General features: G+C 50.4%; 1 protein-coding gene across 4 annotated transcripts; it reads left to right on the plus strand.

Annotated features, from left to right (window-relative positions):
- The first annotated feature begins 857 nt into the window (after positions 1-857).
- On the plus strand, positions 858-14,260 carry LOC142818184 (uncharacterized). 4 transcript variants are annotated; one of them, XM_014578928.3, is made up of 5 exons: positions 858-1,524; positions 5,729-5,929; positions 9,309-9,509; positions 10,743-10,856; positions 11,140-14,260. In XM_014578928.3, exons 2-5 carry the CDS (start codon positions 5,743-5,745, stop codon positions 12,849-12,851), a joined length of 2,214 nt encoding a protein of 737 aa, XP_014434414.2. In that variant the 5' UTR covers positions 858-1,524; positions 5,729-5,742; the 3' UTR covers positions 12,852-14,260. The 4 variants fall into 4 exon arrangements, with proteins under 4 accessions (XP_014434414.2, XP_075769215.1, XP_075769216.1 ...); XM_075913100.1 differs by having other exon boundaries at positions 859-1,578; positions 11,137-14,260; XM_075913101.1 differs by having other exon boundaries at positions 859-1,114; positions 11,137-14,260.
- Positions 14,261-17,992: the final 3,732 nt, after the last annotated feature.

Raw genomic sequence — 17,992 nt, forward strand, 5'->3', positions numbered from 1 at the left:
AATGAATCAGTTTGCCTAGATTGTCTTTAATTTTTTTTTTTATTTTAGTGTTGCCAGTCTTTCTAAAAGCACACCAAAAGGCTGAAAATAAACTTCAGCTAGCAATGTAGGAGAAAAATTGGATGATTAAGTACGATTCAAGTCAGCTGCTAAATGGTAGTCATCCAATCTTTCTCCTACATTGCTAGTTAAACACTTTGGCTACGTCTAGACTGGCATGATTTTCCGCAAATGCTTTTAATGGAAAAGTTTTCCGTTAAAAGCATTTGCTGAAAAGAGCATCTAGATTGGCATGGACGCTTTTCCGCAAAAGCACTTTTTGCAGAAAAGCGTCCGTGCCAACATAGACGCGCTTTTCCACAAAAAAACCCTGATTGCCATTTTCACCATCGGGGCTTTTTTGTGCAAAACAAATCTGAGATGTCTACACTGGCCTTTTTGCGCAAAAGCTTTGGGCAAAAGGATTTTGCCCCAACGAGAGCAGCATAGTATTTCCGCAAGAAGCACTGATTTCACACAGTAGGAAGTCAGTGTTCTTGCGGAAATTCAAGTGGCCAGTGTAGACAGCTGGCAAGTTTTTCCGCAAAAGCAGCTGCTTTAGTGGAAAAACTTGCCAGTCTAGACACAGCCTTTATTTTCAGACTTTTGGTGTGCTTTTAGAAAGACTGTTCAAAAAACTTTTTTAAAATTGTCATTTTGTTGGGGGGGGGGCAGCCTGTTAGGAAGCTGCGAGCCAGAGTTGGGGGGAATGCGGCCTGGCAAGGGGGAGGAGGGAACTGGTGAAGAGGGGAGACTGTAAGCCAGAGCTGCCAAGGGGCGGCCTGCCCGGAAACCCAGGGGAGCCAGGATAGGGGCAGGGGCTGGAACGCTGGATGCAGCTGGCCCCGCACACGCGGCTCCAGTGCTGCTACCCCGTGCTCGGTCCGGCTGCGGAGGCAGCAGCGTGTGAGCGTCAGGCCCGCACCGGGAGGCGGGCGGAGACACTAAGCCTCCAGCCCCGCCCCCAGCAGCACCCGGCGTGGGGAGTCGCTGTCTCCTGACCACGCCCGGCCCGGGTGCTGGTGCTGCGGGGAGGCTCCTGCAGGGCCCGGGACGCTCAGTGTCACTCCGCCCGGTCTGTGCGCGGCTGGGGAACGGGGCTTGGCGGCGGGGAACATGCGCCTGTTCCGCCCACTCCCCGCACGGGCCCCCTGTTGCTGCAAGTCCCGGCCCGACACAGAACCGCTTCGCGTCCGTGTGTCGGTTTGCTTGGGGCCCGGCCGGGCGGGGGCGTAGCCAGGCAACTCCGGGTCTAAGCTAAACCCCTGGCGGTGATCCGAGACCCGAGTCACAGACCGCCTGCGTAGGTCTGACCCCCCCGCCGGGTTTTCATTGTGTCCCTGCCCCTGCTCAGGCCCGCCCCGTCCACTGCGACTTGGCCGCGCGCAAGCCGAGGGAGAGAGACGCTCCTCCCCCGCGGTCACTGCGCGTGCGCCGGGCGCCCTGAGGTGCGCATTCCGAGGAAGCTGTTGGAGCCGTTACTTGGTGCGCGGCTCGTTCTGAGAAGCGCGGGGTAGCGGGGTCGGAGGAGCCGAGCCGGTGCGGTGCCTGATGGGCGGAGGCGATAAATCGGCGGGGGAGGTTTTCCCCGGGGACCCAAATCACGGGCCGCGTGGGGGGAGGGAGAGTAGAGGCCACGTGTGGAGAGCTGCTCCCAGGATAAAAGTGCGGCGGGCGGGGGAGTGGCGGTGACTTGTTTCCCGGGCTCTAGTGCGCTGGGGATGCAGGGCGGGTCGCGGGTCTTTCTCCGCAGGGGCCGCGTAACCTGTGTTTGTGGCGGGAAGCTGATGCATGAAATTTCAGGGGGTAAAGTCTGTGCAGGAGCCAAACCGCCCGTTTGGGTGGGGAGATCCCACAACTGGCTGCAGGGCCCAGAGAGGAGTTAAAGAGCAAAACTTGGGCAAGCAGCAGGGTTAAAGAGGATCTGGACCCTGCCAGGAAAAAATACCGTCCTATGTGTCCTATGGACATTTCCAGTGTTTGTAAAAATATGTGAGAGGGGTCAGGGAGAAAACCCTCTTCCAGGATGAGGGGGGGGGGGTGGCAGCACCCACTTCCCAGGGCTGTGTTGGTGGCCAGTGTCTGGAGAAGGTGCCTCTTCCTTTCCTGATGGGTGGGCATTGCCTAAGGGGGTGAGATTGAGTGGCTGATGGCTGCCTGGGAGAGCTGTTGTTTTGCTTCCTGCCCAGCCCTCTAGTTAATGAACAGACATCATGGGCTAAAGGGACAGGGCTGGATTTAAGCCTGGCTGCAGGGTCCTGGCTTGTTATTAAAAATGGGTGAATTATCCCATATCTTCGGTCTCCCTCCCTATCAGTGCTGGTGGGTCCTGCTGCTGCTAGGTCCCTGCTCCCCAACCGCCCATCTGCCAACAGGGAATGGAGGGAGGCAGTTGCTGCTCCCCCAGCTCATCCATCTGCATAGCCTTTGCTGTGTATCCGCATCAGCCAGCAAAGTGCCCCTTATTCCCCACACCCCATTCCTGTCTGGCACTGACCACGCTGTCAGCAGCAACTACTGGTCTATGGGAGCAGGTGCCAGCCTGCAGCCAGTGTCGTCTTCCCTCTGCTGCCTGCCCATTGGCCTTGTGCATCCTCTCCTTCCTGCTGTCCCCACTCTGACCTGCCCCTTCCTGCCCTGTAGCCCCCTGCTCCTCCATATCCCCCTGCAGGGTGCAGTGCAGCCCTGCCCATGTGCTGCCCCAGGGAGATGTGATTCCAGGTCCCAGGAGAGGGGAGTGTGTTCTCCCTCCTTGCCAGATGGGGCTCCGAGGAGAGTGCCAGGGTCAGCTCTAGGGATGTAATAGTCAATTAACTGATAAGCAAAAGCTTATAGGTTAATTCTGTAGACTAAATGCATTTCCCCCCTCCCCCACACACATACTTGCCAGTACATTTTTTAGCAGACTGACCAGCCGTGTGGCTCAGTCCTGGATTGAATGGGTTTGGGATCTCCCCCTGCTCTGGCTCTACATTGAAAGTGTACTAAGAGCCGGGTGGGCAGGCAGCCCAGCTCAGTTCTGGTTCATACCGAGTCCAGGAGCTCAGACCTCCTGTAGATAGTGCATGTTGCCACCTCGAGCTACTGCCACTTTCAGAGGTAACAGCACAGGGTGACAGGCAGCTTGTCTGTGAGGGGAATGCTTCTTAAACTGGCACCCTGCACTGCTGCCTCTGATATAGAGACAGCAGCACAGCATGGCTGGAGGCTCCTCAAGAGACAGGCTGGAGCACACTGGCTGCTGGCCCTGCCCCTGCCCCTAGGGACTATAGGGTAGTTGATTAACCAGTAAGAATTCTTAAGATTACTGAACCAATAAAATTCAGTTTATTCAATTCACCAATACTTAACATCCCTAGTCAGCTCTGTCAGACACCCAGACATGTGAGAAAGATGTAGGGAGTGTTCCCTTGCCCTTTTGAACCCTAAAGCTTTAAAGATAAGGAGGCTTCAGCTACACAGTCATTATGCTTAACAGGGATTTGATGTTAATTTGAACCTTTGTGCTGCTCAGTTCTGATGGACTGCTTCTGAGCTCAGTTGAATAAGCATCATTTTACCAAGTGTCCAGTATCCAAAATAGGGAAATACAGTCACCCTCAGCCTGGTGCTTTTTCATATCACCGGCCACTTGGGTAGATTTTGCTTCCTGAATGTTCATCAGAGGCCAGGTTATTAAATGTGAAAGCACTGAGATACTTTAGAAAATCATTTTGTACTTACAAACTTATTACAAAAATCTGTATTTCTGTAAGTAATTCCCCATCCTGCAACCACTGAAATACCCACCTCATGTTTCTATTACTTAATTGAATATACAAATTAATATCTGTACTTCTAATGAGACATTTTGGTGTCTCAGTTTCTCTGTGTGCTACATCTAGTGTTACAATATATTCCAATGCTGCTCTTCACTCTGAGGCTATGTCTACACTGCAGGCTTCTTGAGCAAGAACTGTTTTGCGCAAGGGTTCTTGTGCAAAATTCTTGTGCGAGGGTATGTCCACACTGCCATGTGCTCTTGTGCAAGAGATGGGTATTTTCGCAAGAGCACCCATGGCAGTGTGGATACACTCTTGCACAAGAAAGCTCTAATGGGCATTTCAGTCATAGGGCTTTCTTGCGCAAGAAACCCCTTTTCCCTGTCCACACTGCCTCCTTGTGAAAGAGTGCTTGCACAAGAGGGTTTATTCCTAATGGGGCGGGGAATAACTCTTGTGGAAGAAGCCCTGTTTTTCAATGCTTTACTGTAAATTTACTTGCACAGTAAATTTACCCACTGCTCTGTTTCCAAATCCAGGTATTTTCAAATCAAATTTTTTTGCAAGGGTTCAGTGTAGAGATGTAAGGGACTAGTCGAGTCGTCACCTACGTGACCAGCATATGCTTATTGGGTAGTCAAGTCACTACTCAGCTAGTCACTTCCCTCCCGCCTCGCAATGGGGGAACAATGCTGGAGCTGGGTGGAGCCAGCTTGAGTGGCAGCGGGGAGGCAGAGGCAGAGTGGACAATGGGCATGAGCCAGGAATCAGCTGTTCTTGCTCATGCCTGGTCCCAGATGCTGCAACTCTGCTGTTGAAAGAGAGGGGCTCTCACTCCATTTAAAAAGAAGCACAGTGTCTGGGACCTGGCATTAGCCAGGACAGCTGATTTGCGGCTCACACCTGGTTCCCCACTATGCCTCTGTCTTTTAAATGTAGTAAGAGCCAGTGCAGGGCAGGGGAGAATGCCCCCCCCCCCCCCCCCGGCTATCGGGAAGAGGCTGAAGAGGGGAACAGGGTGTGTGAGGTGTGGGCAGGAGAGGGGTGAAGGAAGCGCTGAGGGACAAGGAGGATTCAGGGGTGACTTATGGGGTGGATATGTGCATGGGTGCAATGGAAACGAAGCTTTGTGGAGGGGTCATAGGGAGGGAAAGGGAGGAGAGGCAGGGGGATGACTGTGGGAGCAAGAGCAGCCTGGCTGGGGAATGAAGAGACATAGGTTGTACAGAAAGAGATGGGGGAGATACAATGGCAGCTCCTCCACTTCATAGGGCAGGAGGGGAGAGGTCAGAGGAGACTTGTGATAGCAATAGGGGGCACCAGCTCCTGTGCCCCTGAAAATATTTCAGTTAGTAAATAGGGAGCCCCAAATGTCCTCTGATCCTATGGGTGCCCCTCCCTCTGCAGGCACCAGTCACCCACCCAGCAGCGAGAGGGGCATTCTTTCTCTGAATTTTTTTTAAAATGTAGATATTGGTAAATTTCAATCCATTACGGACAGGCATCATTTCATTTTCATGTTCGATATTTTCATATTAAATATGCAGAGAAAATGTTCCTGGTCTGCTTAAGACTGTGCTACAAATAAATTCAGGAAAATGAGGCACTTTAGCTTCAGGAACCAAAATTTGGACATCTACATCCATGTTCATGCAGCATAATTAGTGGTTTGCTTCTTGAAAGCATTGTGTGTTCAGAACTAAACCCCATTGTTACAGGTGCAGTAATCTTGAGACTCAAGACAGGTATTGAGATAAATAAATTTGGATTTGGAGTCTAACTTGAGAGTGCTGTTAATGGAATATTTAGACTCAACATTTACCCAAAATGGCAGAATCTAGTGTGTGTCATCAGGGACAGAGTCTAGGGTGTGGAAAGGAAGCAAGCCATTTCTGAAATTTCTCCAATTACTCTTCTCCACCTGCCAGGCTGAAGAACACCTATGTCTGTCTCCAGCTCAGCACCTGCGCTGCAGATCCAGGAACAGGAGATAGTCGTGGTGGAGCCGGTGAGCTTTGAGGAGGTGGCTGTGTGTTTCTCTGAGGAGGAATGGGCTCTGCTGGATCCAGGCCAGAGAGCCCTCTACAGGGATGTGATGCAGGAGAATTATGAGGCTGTGGACTGGCTGGGTAAGGATTCCTGTCCATTTGGGTAACAGAAGTTGGGTGGGCTCTGAAGCAGCTGGGTTGAATTTGGCACAGATTCCCTTATTGTCCCCACCCCCAATGTCAGGAGTATCTGCTCCAATAATCCTGGCTCCTGTGTAAGAGACACTCCCTTTCATGCCCCCTCCCAGGGAAAGCAGTGGTGCCGTTCTTCCCACAGTCAAGGTCTCCATGTTCTTCCCACTATCTTTCCCCTGTTGTATCTTGGCTGGAAGTATGAGTGAAAGGGCCCAGGTAGGAATAGCAGGTACCAGAGTTGTGGGGCTGGGTGTGGCTGCTGTTAACGCCTGCAGGGTCCCCTTGTGCTGTGGTGCTGAGTCCCTAGAAGGAAGGCGCAGACTCAGAGTCCTTTCCTGCTTCTGGTAGATTGTGTGCAGCCCAGAGGGGCACCAAATGGCAGGCCCAACAGGCCACAAGAGGCAGACAGAAACCATAGAAGGGCTGCTGCTGCTGGCAGAGGAGAACTGAGGCTGCAGAGAGGGAGCTGAGCTGCAGCAACATCCACAAGCAGCAGAGAAGCAGCACAGCTCATCTCCCCCCTGGCAGGTCACTGGCACAGCCTGGCACTTCCCTGCCTGGCTGCAGGAGCAGCTCCCCTCTTGCTCCCATTCGGAACTGACTGTGCTACCCACAGAAATTACGTGTCCGTGGGAACAGTTGTAAGGCAGGAGCTCATGAATATTTCCCTCTGTTGCCTGCCCATCAGCCTTTGCATCCTTCCCCTTTTGCTGGCCCTATCTGTTCATGACCTGTAGCCCCCCTGCTCCTCCATATTCCCCTGCAGGGTGTGGCCCTGCCCATATGCTGCCCAAGGAAGATGTGATTCTAGGTACCAGGAGAGGGGTGTGTGTCCTCTCTCCTTGCCAGACTGAGCTCAGAGGAGAACCCCAGGGTCAGCTCTAGCCATGTAATAGTGTAGTCAATTAACTGATAAGCAAAAGCTCATAGGTTAATTCTATAGACTACATGCATTCTCCGCCACCCACTTGCCAATAAATTGTTTTAGCAGGCTGGCCAGCAAACCAGCTCTGTCCCAGCTTGAAATGGGTCTGCGGGTCTGCAGCTCTGCATATAAAGTGTATTAGGAGGTGAGTGGGCAGGCAGCCCAGCTCAGTTCTAACTTGGACCGGGTCCAGGAGCTCAGACCTTGTCTCTAGAAAGAGGCTACTGCCACCCCGTGCTACTGCCTCTTTATCAGAGGTAGCAGCACAAGGCTACAGGCAGCTGATCTGCGAGGGGAGCTGGTTTCTAAACTGGTCCCCCACACAGACCAGGTCCTGCCTGACACTCAGAGCATGGAGTTGCAGGGGTATCCTCAGGAGTGAACCTGGAGCACACTGGCTGCCAGCCCTGCCGCAATAAGAATTCTTGAGGTTACTCGATTAGTCAATTAACTGATCTTTAACATCCCTAGTCAGCTCTTCCAGACACCCAAGCATGTGAGAGGGATGGAGAGGATGTCTCCTTTGCCTTTTTGAAACCTTGAGTCTTAAAGATAAGAAGGCTACAGCTATACAGTCATTATGCTTAACAGGGAACCTTTGTGCTGCTTAGTTCTGATGAATTGCCACTGAGCTCAACTGAATAAGAGTTGTTTTACCAGGTGTCCAGTATCCAAAATAGGGAAATACAGTCACCCTCAGCCTGGTGCTTTTTCACATCACCAGCCAGTTGGATAGATTTTGCTTCTTGAATGTTCACCAGAAGCCAGGTTATTTGTGAAAGCACCGAGATACTTTAGAAAATCATTTTGAACTTGCAAACTTAATACCAACATCTGTATTTCTTTAAGTAATTCCCCATCTTGCAACCACTGAAGTACCCACATTTTGCTGCTATTACTTAATTGTATATACAAATATTTGGCATTTGAACTTCTAATGACATATTTTGGTGTCTTAGTTTCTCTGTGTGCTACATCTAATGTTACAATATATTCCAATGGTGCTCTTCATTCTGACAGTCCCACTGCTCTCTGTTTCCAAATCCTGTTTTTAATTTTTTTTTTTTGCAAGGGTGCAGAGTAGAGATGTACGGGACTAGACAAGTCATTGTCTACTTGACCAGCATATGCTTATTGGATAGTCAAATCACTACTCAATCAGTCATTTCCCTCCCACCTTGCAATGGGGGAACAATGCCAGAGATGGGGTGAGCCAGCCTGAGTGTCGGGGGGGAGACAGAGGCACAGCGGAAAATGGATGTCAGCCAGGAATCAGCTGTCCCAGCTCATGCCTAGTCCCAGATGCTGCAACTCTGCTCTTTAAAGGGAGGGGCTGTCACTCTGTTTAAAAAGAGGTGCAGTGTCTGGGACCTTGTCTTAGCCAGGACAGCTGATTCCTGGCTCATACCTGGTTCCCCACTATGCCTCTGTCTTTTAAATGTAGGGGCAATTGGGAAGGGGCTAAAGAGGGAAACAGGGATGTGTGCGATGGGGGCAGGAGAGAAATTAAGGAGGCACTGAAGGGATATGGGGGATTCAGGGGAGACATGGGGTGGATGGGTGCAGGGGGGCAATGGAATGAAACTAAGGAGTGGGTCACAGGGAAGATGTGGGGAGAAGAAGCAGGAGGGTGACTGTGGGAGCAAGAGCAGCCTGGCTGGGGAATGGAGAGACACAGGTTGTACAGAAAGAAATGGGGGAGATACAATGGCAGCTCCCCCACCTCATGGGGCAGGAGGGGAGAGGTCAGAGGTGACTTGTGGTAGCAATAGGGGGCACCAGCTCTTGTGCCCCTGACAATATTTCAGTTACTAAATAGGGCACCCCAAATGTCTCCTGATCCCATGGGTGCCCCTCCTTCTGCAGACACCAGTCACCCACCCAGCAGCGAGAGGGGAATTCTTTCTCTGTTTTTTTTTTTTTAAATGTAGATATTGGTAAACTTTGATCAATTACAGACAGGCAACATTTCATTTGAACATTCGGTGCTTACATATTAAATATTCAGAGAAAATGTTCCTGGTCTGCTTGAGCCTATGCTACAAATAAATGGAGGAAAATGAGACACTTGAGCTGCAGGAACCTAAATGTGGACACCTAAATCCATGCTCATGTAGCATAATTAGTGGTTTGTTTCTTGAAAGCACTGGGTGTTCAGAACTGAATCCCATTGTTTCCCATTGAAGCTCAAGCCAGATGTTGAGAGACATGAATGGGAGAGACTGTGGGTTTGGGATCTAACTCGTGTGTGGTGTTTATGGATTAGCTAGACTCAGCAATTGCCCACAATGGCAGAGTCTAGCATGTGTGTCATCAGGGGCAGAGTCTGGGCAGAATGGGAGTGTGGAAAGGAATAAAGCCTTGCCTCAAATGTCTCCATTTGCCTTCTCTCCCTGCCAGGCTGCAGAACACCCATGTCTGTCTCCAGCTTAGCCTCTGGCCTACAGAGTGAGGCACAGGAAATGGCTGTAGTGGAGTCAGTGACCTTTGAGGAGGTGGCTGTGTGTTTCTCTCAGGAGGAATGGGCTCTGCTGGACCTGGACCAGAGGGCCCTCTACTGGGATGTGATGCATAAGAATTATGAGACTGTGAGCTGGCTGGGTAAGGATTCCTGTCCCTTCGGGTAACAGAAGTTGGGTGGGCTCTGAAGCAGCTGGGTTGAATTTGGTACAGGGTCCCTCATTGCCCCTACCCCTAATGTCAGGAGTATATGCCCCAATAATTCTGCTTCTTGTGTGAGACACTTCGCTCCATGCTCCCTCCCAGGGGAAGGAGGTTCAGGGACATAACAATGGTGCTGCTCTTCCCACAGCCAGGGTCTCCTTGTGCTTCCCACCATCTTTCCCATGTTTTTGCCTTGGCCAGAGGTGTCACTGGAAGGACCCAGGTAGGAATAGCAGATACCAAAGTTGTGGGGCTGGGTGCGGTTGATTTTAGCACCTGCAGGGTCCCCTTGTACTATTGTGCTGAGTCCCTATAAGGAAGTCCTTTCCTGCCTCTGGTAGATTCTGTGCAGCCCAGAAGGGGACCAAATGGCAGGCCCGATTGGCCACAAGAGGAAGCTGGGAAACCACACAAAGGTTGCTGCTGCCAGAGTAGAATGAAGGCTGTAGAGGGGGAGCTGAGCTGCAGCAATACCCACAAACAGCAGAGAAGCCATACAGCCCATCACCCTGGCTGGCCGTTGGAACAGCCCGGAAGTACCCTGGCCGCAGGAGTGACAGCTGTTGTGGGCAGCTGGCAGGGCTCTCACAGGCAGTTGGGATCGGAGGTCTCAAGTATAGGCAGTGCCTGAAGCAGCCAGTCAAGGGTCCATTTTGTGCTCAAGCAACTTCCCCTGCCTCCTGGGTCAAGTAGAGCACCTAAACCAAAGAGCAGGATGAGCTGAGCCCTCCAGCCAGGAGCTTTATGGACAGAGCCCTTGGTGCTCTAGAGCTCTCCTGGGTCCTTTCCCTCTCAGCTTTAGTAACCTACCATGTGGCAGCTGCAGTCTGAGCCCTGCCAGCCCTCCCTAGATCTCCCCTTCTGAGCAGTGTGTTCTTGCCCTGGGGCAGGGGGATGGAACAGGCCATGAGGGAGACTTAGTTGTACCCTAGAGAGTGCATCAGAGTGCTTAGCTCCCCTGGGGAATCAGCTGGACCATTACTGAGGTGGGGGGGGATGCATCTTTACTGCAGGTGAGTGTGTCCTGGAATCTTGTACCAGCCAGAGCCTAGTCTCTGCAAGGTGGGGAAGGAGCCTCTCAGTGGGCAACTCAGATCCTGGCTATAGAAGCAGTAATGGCACAGACCTTAATGAACAAGGTCAACTCTTGTTTAATTGCTCCCCAAACAGGATTTCCAGACTCCAAAGCTCATGTGATCTCTTGCGTGGAGCAAGGGCAAGAGCTGTGTATCACAAGTCTCCAGTGCTGTGGGGAAGGGGAGATCATCAGTGACAACCACGCAGGTGAGCAATCAGCTAAACTGATAGAGAAACTAATTTCTGTGTCCTCATAGCAGATTTCATTTGTGCATTTCCATCAAGTCTGACAGGTCCTTCAGCCTATCTTTAACTCGAGTCAGGGTGCTGGGTGGGAGAACGCTTATGGAGAAGGAGGATGAACTCAGCTCATGATTATTCAATCTTTCCAGCTCTTTCTTGGGTGTGTTCCCCCTTCTCTATTTCTCTTCTAGGGTTTCCTTTCAGCTCAGAAAAGGGAATAATTTCTCTGAATTCTCTGTCCTAGCAGGTGAAGGCAGTCTGAGTGAGAACCATGAGAACAGTCTTCAGCAGGAAAGACCAGAGCGAATGGCTCCATGTGGGATTTTGTTGGGAAGATCTGAAGGGCATATTTCTCAGAGTCTGGAGGAAGGAGAGACCTGTGAGAGTCAGTGTAGCCCACAAAAGCAGCAGAGAAACTGTCCAGGAGAGAGACTGGGTAAATCCATTCGCAGAAGCAGAAGGTTGAAAACAAACAGAGAAATGATTCAACAGAAAATCCCCCGTCAACAGTTGCCCTGTGCTAGTAATGACTCTGCAACTTTTATTAAACATGGACGAGTCCACCCAGGAGAGAAACCCTTCAAATGCTCTACCTGTGGGAAAAGCTTCAGTCTGCACTCAAATCTTCCTGGACATAAGAGAGACCACACAAGGGAGAAATTCTTCAGGTGCCCAGGCTGTGGGGAAAGCATTATTCAGAGTTCAAACCTTGTTAATCATGGGAAGACTGATGCATTAAAAAAACCTTTCAAGTGCTCTGACTGTGAGAAAAGCTTCAGTCGGAGGTCATACCTTGTTATCCATAGGAGAGCCCACACAGGAGAGAAACATTTTAGCTGCTCTCACTGTAGAAAAAGTTTCAGTTCCAACTCACACCTTAACACACATTGGAAAAACCACAAAGAAGAAAAAACCTTCACCTGCGCTGACTGCACAAAAAACTTCAAGGACAGGTCACACCTTGGTATCCATAAAAGAAATCACACAGGGGATAAACCCTTCAGGTGCTCTGACTGCGGGAAAAGATTTAGTCGAAGGTCAAATCTTCTTACCCACAGGAGGACCCACACAGGAGAGAAACCCTTTAGCTGCTCTGACTGTGGAAAATGCTTCAGTCACAGGTCATATTTTGTTATCCATAGGAGATCTCACACAGGAGAGAAACCCTTTAGCTGTTCTGACTGTGGGAAAAGCTTCAGTGAGAGTTCAACGCTTGTGGCACATAGGAGAATCCACACAGGGGAGAAACCCTTCACCTGCTCTGACTGTGGGAAATGCTTCAGTCAGCGGTCACACGTTGTTAGACATAGGAGAGCCCACACACGAGAGAAACCCTTCAGCTGCTCTAAATGTGGGAAATGTTTTAAGCAGAGCGCACACCTTATTAGACATAGGAGAACCCACACAGGAGAGAAACCTTTGAGCTGCTCTGACTGTGGGAAAAAGTTTAGTCGAAGGTCAAATCTTCTTACCCACAGGAGGACCCACACAGGAGAAAAACCCTTCAGCTGTTCTGACTGCGGGAAATGCTTCAGTCAGAGGTCATATCTTGTTAGACATAGGAGAATCCACACACAAGAAAAACCCTTTAGCTGTTCTGACTGTGGGAAAAGCTTCAGTGAGAGTTCAATACTTGTTGCACATCGGAGAACCCACACAGGGGAGAAACCCTTCACCTGCTCTGACTGTGGGAAATGCTTCAGTCAGAGGTCACACCTTGTTAGACATAGGATAACCCACACACAAGAGAAACCCTTTAGCTGTTCTGACTGTGGGAAATGCTTCAATCAGAAGTCACACCTTGTTAGACATAGGAGAACACACACAAGGGAGAAACCTGTGAGCTTAGGGATGGCCAACCCATTTAACAAACCAAACAGCTGCAGAGAAAATGCGAAGAGCTGTGCCAGACTTGTTGAGCAAAAAAAAAGAAGCTGCCCCTTTAAGAAACAAGCCTAGGCTTGGCTGACTTGTATGCCATTTTGGATCAGTGCCCTGCTGAGCCACGGGCTGTTTACGGGGGCACAGAAGTGGCTTCATGAGCCACACTTTTGGGGGAGAAGAGCCACATGTGGCTACCCCTGCTTTAGCTGCTCTCCCTGTGGGAAAAGCTGTGAGTGCAATCCTTATTGCACATAGAACACACACAGGAGAGAAACCCTGAACTGCCCTAACTGTGGGAAAAGCTTCAAATCAGTGGTCACACCGTTTTAAACATAGAACACACACAGCGGAGAAACCCTATAATAGAGGTGAGCCAAAGCTTCTCAAGGGGCAGAATCCAGCCCATGAAGTGTGTTGATCCTGCTGGGAGGCAGTGCTAGGCCCTGCCCTCTAATGGACATATACTGTGAGGGAAGGTGCTCAGCCCCACCCCTTTTTCCACTGTGCAGCCACTGGAGAAGAGACAGCACTGGGGCTGAGGCTCCACCACATGACTTGTGGCTATCCCCAGAGGATTGAGGCGCCACTGCACCTCTGGCCTCCAAGTCTGGCTCATGGCCACAGCCATACAATCTTGTGCCTCTGGGCCTTGTGGCCATGGCAGAGGCACCTCTAGGGCTTGCCCCAGGCCTTGTGACTGCACCAGACACAGTTCCAACTTTCGAGGCTGGTCCTGGACTGCGTGGCTGCTGCAGTGTGACTGGAGATATTGCTGCAAAGGGGCGCAAAGCCAGATAGTGTTATCCCCACAGCCTCTTGACTGCAATCCCCTCATTTGTCTCCCCCCCAACACTCCCAGCTTGCTCTGACACCCTCTCTTGTTCTTGCACCTTCTCTCATGACCACACACTGTCCCTTCCTTTGCTCCTGCCACTTGGACAGACACCCTACTCCTAGTCTGCTTTTGCACTCCAGCTCACTCCCAGCTCCTTCCTGAAGACCCCACCCATTTCTTGAGGCCCTGCTCTGTACAGATATTTCCAGAGACTACCTGTTGCTAATGGAAACTCATGAGTTCATTATATAATTATAGCTGAGCCATTTTGCTAGGGATGCAGCTGGGGAGTTGTATTTAAATTATTTCACACATTAAGCATTTTAACTTTCTCATGTTTATCAAAATTCATTTTAAATAAAATATTTGTCCAACACACACACATTCAATGTTTTCTTTCTTTATTGCAGGGGTGGAGAACCCTTTTTTGGTTGGGAGCCACTAACCCATAGAAAAATCATTTGGAGAACACACAAGTGAGAAGGGAAAAAACTCCTCCCCAAACCTCCAACCCTCAATGATGTGGCCCTTTACTACTCAGACACCTCAGTCTTCTTGTGCTCACAAGGGAAGGGATGGGAGTACTGAGGTTCAGGGCTTCCTATAGGCCAGATATGCTTACCTGGGGTTTCTGAGTTAGTGGATTTTGTGGACTTCCTTAGGCTCTGGAGTGGAGACAAAAATGTGCTGACCTGCTTGTGTGCTGGGCTAGTGCTATGTGTGCCACAGCGTTTTGTCCAGGGCCGCGCACCATGTCCAGGTCCTGTAGCTGCTCCCCCACATACCTGAGGAGGGCCTCCAAGAAGCCCGGAGGCAGCTGCAGAAAGTGCTATATGATTTGTAGCAAAAGCTCTGGGAGGCAGCTCCTGCTCCAAAGCAGAGAGTGCTGTGGTGTCTTGAGTCAGGGCAACCAGAGCAAGAAGTGAAAGTGCTTTGCTGTCCCTCAGAGAGGTAGGCAAGGAAGCAGGGAAACCTGAGAACCAGTTGTCCAGGGGCGTCCCTTTAAGTACAAGGCTCAGATAATCTCCAACAGCACCCACACAAGGTAGCTGCTGACCTGATGCCATGCATGAGCTGGCTCTGGGTGGCCTTAAATGTAATTCAGTGTCCAGTCAGTATGGACATGCTATTTCAAAATAGCAAAGTGCTATCTTGAAACACATTTTGGTTATGTCTACACTGCAGGCTTGCGCAAAAACTATTTTGTGCAAGAGTTTCTGTGCAAATGGTCTTGTGCAAGAGCATGTCCACACTGCCATGTGCTCTTGCACAAGAGAAGTGCTTTTGCGCAAGAGCATCCATGGCAGTGTGCATACTGTCTTCCACAGAAAAACTGTCATGAAAATGAGGGTTAGCCAGCAGCCTGGGGACTAAGGGGTTAACTATACCTAAGCCAGGTAGAGTTGGCCAATAGTAATGCAGGTAGGAATTTCAAACTGGGACAAAGGAAATTTTGATATCTCCCTCCTTTGTCCCTGGGCAGTTTCTCTCCAGCTACTGAGGGAGACAGACAGAATATCTCCCTCAAAGAATAGACTCTTCACCCTTCTATAAGTAGGGGAAAGTTTAGATAAATCTGTTAGGTTTTATGGTTTGGGAAATGAGATCTGATGTCTGTGCATTTAGAAATGGGTTTTCCTCTCCTTTGTAATTAAGCCCCTGGCCCATGGTGGGGTTCCCCCTGCCCCCTCCCCCTGGCTGTGTCTACACTGGCCACTTATTCCAGAAAAGCAGCTGCTTTTCTGGAATAACTTGCCAGCTGTCTACACTGGCCACTTGCTTTTCTGGAAAAGCAATGATGATCTAATGTAATCAGCCTTTTCCTGAAGCAGCAGTTCCATGGGTGGCCAGGGGAGGCCTCTTCTGTGTCCCAGATAAACTTAGGAAAATGTGAGCAAAGTGCACAGCAAGGCACCACTGGGAGTTGCACCCAGGATCTTATGTTTGCAAGGCAGATGCTTTAGCCAACTAAGCCATTGTGCCCTCCCCAGACAGGGTTGTAAAACTGTTCTGGTTTATGGTCCAGGACAACATCTTTGACTCCCAAAGTGCAACCATTCCCCATTTCCTTCCAGCCCTGGCTATGTCTGGCTCCCTGGGCACAGAAAGTTGTAGCTCAGTGGGCAGAAGCTCTAACATGCACATCTCCCCCAGCTGCTGAGACTGTAGAGTTGGCCTTGAGGTTGGGCGGAGGGAGAAGTGCAGCAAACATTGATCATCTGGATTGTAAACCCCTGTGTCTCAAGGTTTGGGTTGGAGTTCTCAGGTGAGGGCTTGGCCTCCTTCTGTTTGGTCCCTTCCTGAGGGCACAGAATTAACGAGAGAACTCCTTCCCTCAGCAGCAATCTAAGTTGGCCAAAGAGTTAATGACAACATTTTTTGTCCACATTTAAGTATAGGCGAAGATAGTAGCACAGGTGTAGCTGTGGTGTATGGGTTATTGTGCTTGCCTAAGAAGTAAAAAGTCCCTGGTTCAAAGCCAGGCAGAAACAGAGTGGGTTCTTTTATTGCAGCTTCCCCTTGGTGTCCAGGTAAGTGCTGGCTCCTGCTGCCTGCCCTGTGCCTGGGATGAGCCCAACTTCCATATGACAGAGGGGGGGTAAAAACATCAGCTGAGAATGCTCCTTGGTGCCAGCCTGGGGAAACGAGATGAGTCAGGCTGGGAGGCTTGTGGCTTGGGCTCCCCTGTCCTGGGAGGCTGGTGTCTGGAGCTGACTCTTCCTGATGCCTCCCTTGTGTGACTTGCCCAAGGAAGAACTGAGGCAGGAATGGAGCAGAGGAGGAAAGCCAAGCTGAGGGGGACAAGGCAGAAGCTGAACACCTCAGTGTTTTCTCTGCCAAAGCCTGTGGGGTGGAGCTGGCCGCAGGGAGGCTGAGTCCTATGCCTGTCTCAGGGCATCCCAGGGATGGCTCCTTGCAGCCCAGGAGAAGAAGGGGGTTCTGGGTAGAAGGAAAACATGAAAAGCTGGGTCCCAGTGGGCATGAGCTGGGGCACCAGTTTGGCCTAGTGCAGGGAGAGTGTGCTAGGCTTGACATACTGTCTAATTGTATGTCCCAGAGTGTAAGGGTCAGCACTCAGGGCTGTGAATCTTGCAATCTGAGTTCAAATGTCAATGAGACCTTCTGGGCTTGGGCTGTTTGGCTGAAAAACCCTTCCACTTCATGTGCTTTGGCCTCCTTTTCTTCATGCTCCCCAGAGAGAAATCTATGCTGCGTGTCAGATGCCTCCTGAAGCTTAGTCTCATGGCTGGGATGGGCTGGGGTCCTAGAACTTACAGCCTGGCTAGAGACAGAAGGGGGCTGAGGTTGTGTCTCTTGCTGCTTTCCCTCATGCTCTCATGTCTGGTCCCAGCAGCTGCCAGGCTCTGCCTAGTGCCCCCATGGTTTTAAAACAGTGGTTCCCAAACTTTTCAGCATCACTCCCTGTTTCTGATTTTTGAGAAACCCTCACGCCTCCCCACCTCTTCTTTACCATCATCCAACCCTCCTTTTAACAAAAAATCAAATAGTAATTTAAAATTAAGAATAAACACAAAAACTTGGTATACAAATTATTTAAAGTTAAAAATAAGCAAAAATAGTTTTTCTTGGCACAAAAAGTTAATACAAATGTAATTTTACATAAGATATAGCAGAAACTAAATTAATTGAATGTAAACAATGGTGCTGCACTTTCTTGACAAATTGGGAAATCCTAGGTTTGAAATAAGGGAATGAGGGATTTGGGTGTGGGAAAGGGTATGAGCTGCAAGCTCTGGGAGGGAATTTAGGTGCAGGAGGTGGAGAAGGGGATGCTGGCTTGGGGAGGGGGCTCCATGCTGGAGAGTGTTAGGGTCAGGTGGAGGGTTGGGGTGCTGAGCAAGCCACAGGACTGTGGCTATGAAGGTCAGAAGTTTGGGTTGGGGTGCATGAGGGACTCAAGGCAGGGAGGCTGAGAGTAGGATGGGCTTAGGACACAGATTTACAGTGTGTGGATGGTTCAGGAGTGTTGTGGCAAAAGACTGGGGATGTGGGGGTGCAGGAGTTTGTGGATAAGAGGCTCAGGACAGGGGGTTCCAGTGTATGATAGGCTCAGGTTTGGGATCTGGGGTGTGTGTGCAGGAGTGTTATGATACTGTGGCCAGATGAAAGCTTGGCACCAACTGGGGGTTTGTTGGCCAGGCTTCATTTTTAAATAAAATATGTCAAACACAACATGTTTCAGCATTGTCTATTTATGAGAGGGGTGGGGAACCTGTTTTGGGTCAGGGGCCACTGACCCACAGAAGAATCATCTGGGGACCACATAAGTGAGATGCAATAAAAGAACTCCTAAAAAAAACCCTGTCGTACCTCAGTGTCTTGTACCTCGGTACCTTAGGTGGTCTGAACTGTCAGCGTC

This window comes from Pelodiscus sinensis, chromosome 31 (genome assembly GCF_049634645.1).
Source record: "Pelodiscus sinensis isolate JC-2024 chromosome 31, ASM4963464v1, whole genome shotgun sequence".
Classification (NCBI taxonomy): domain Eukaryota; kingdom Metazoa; phylum Chordata; order Testudines; family Trionychidae; genus Pelodiscus; species Pelodiscus sinensis.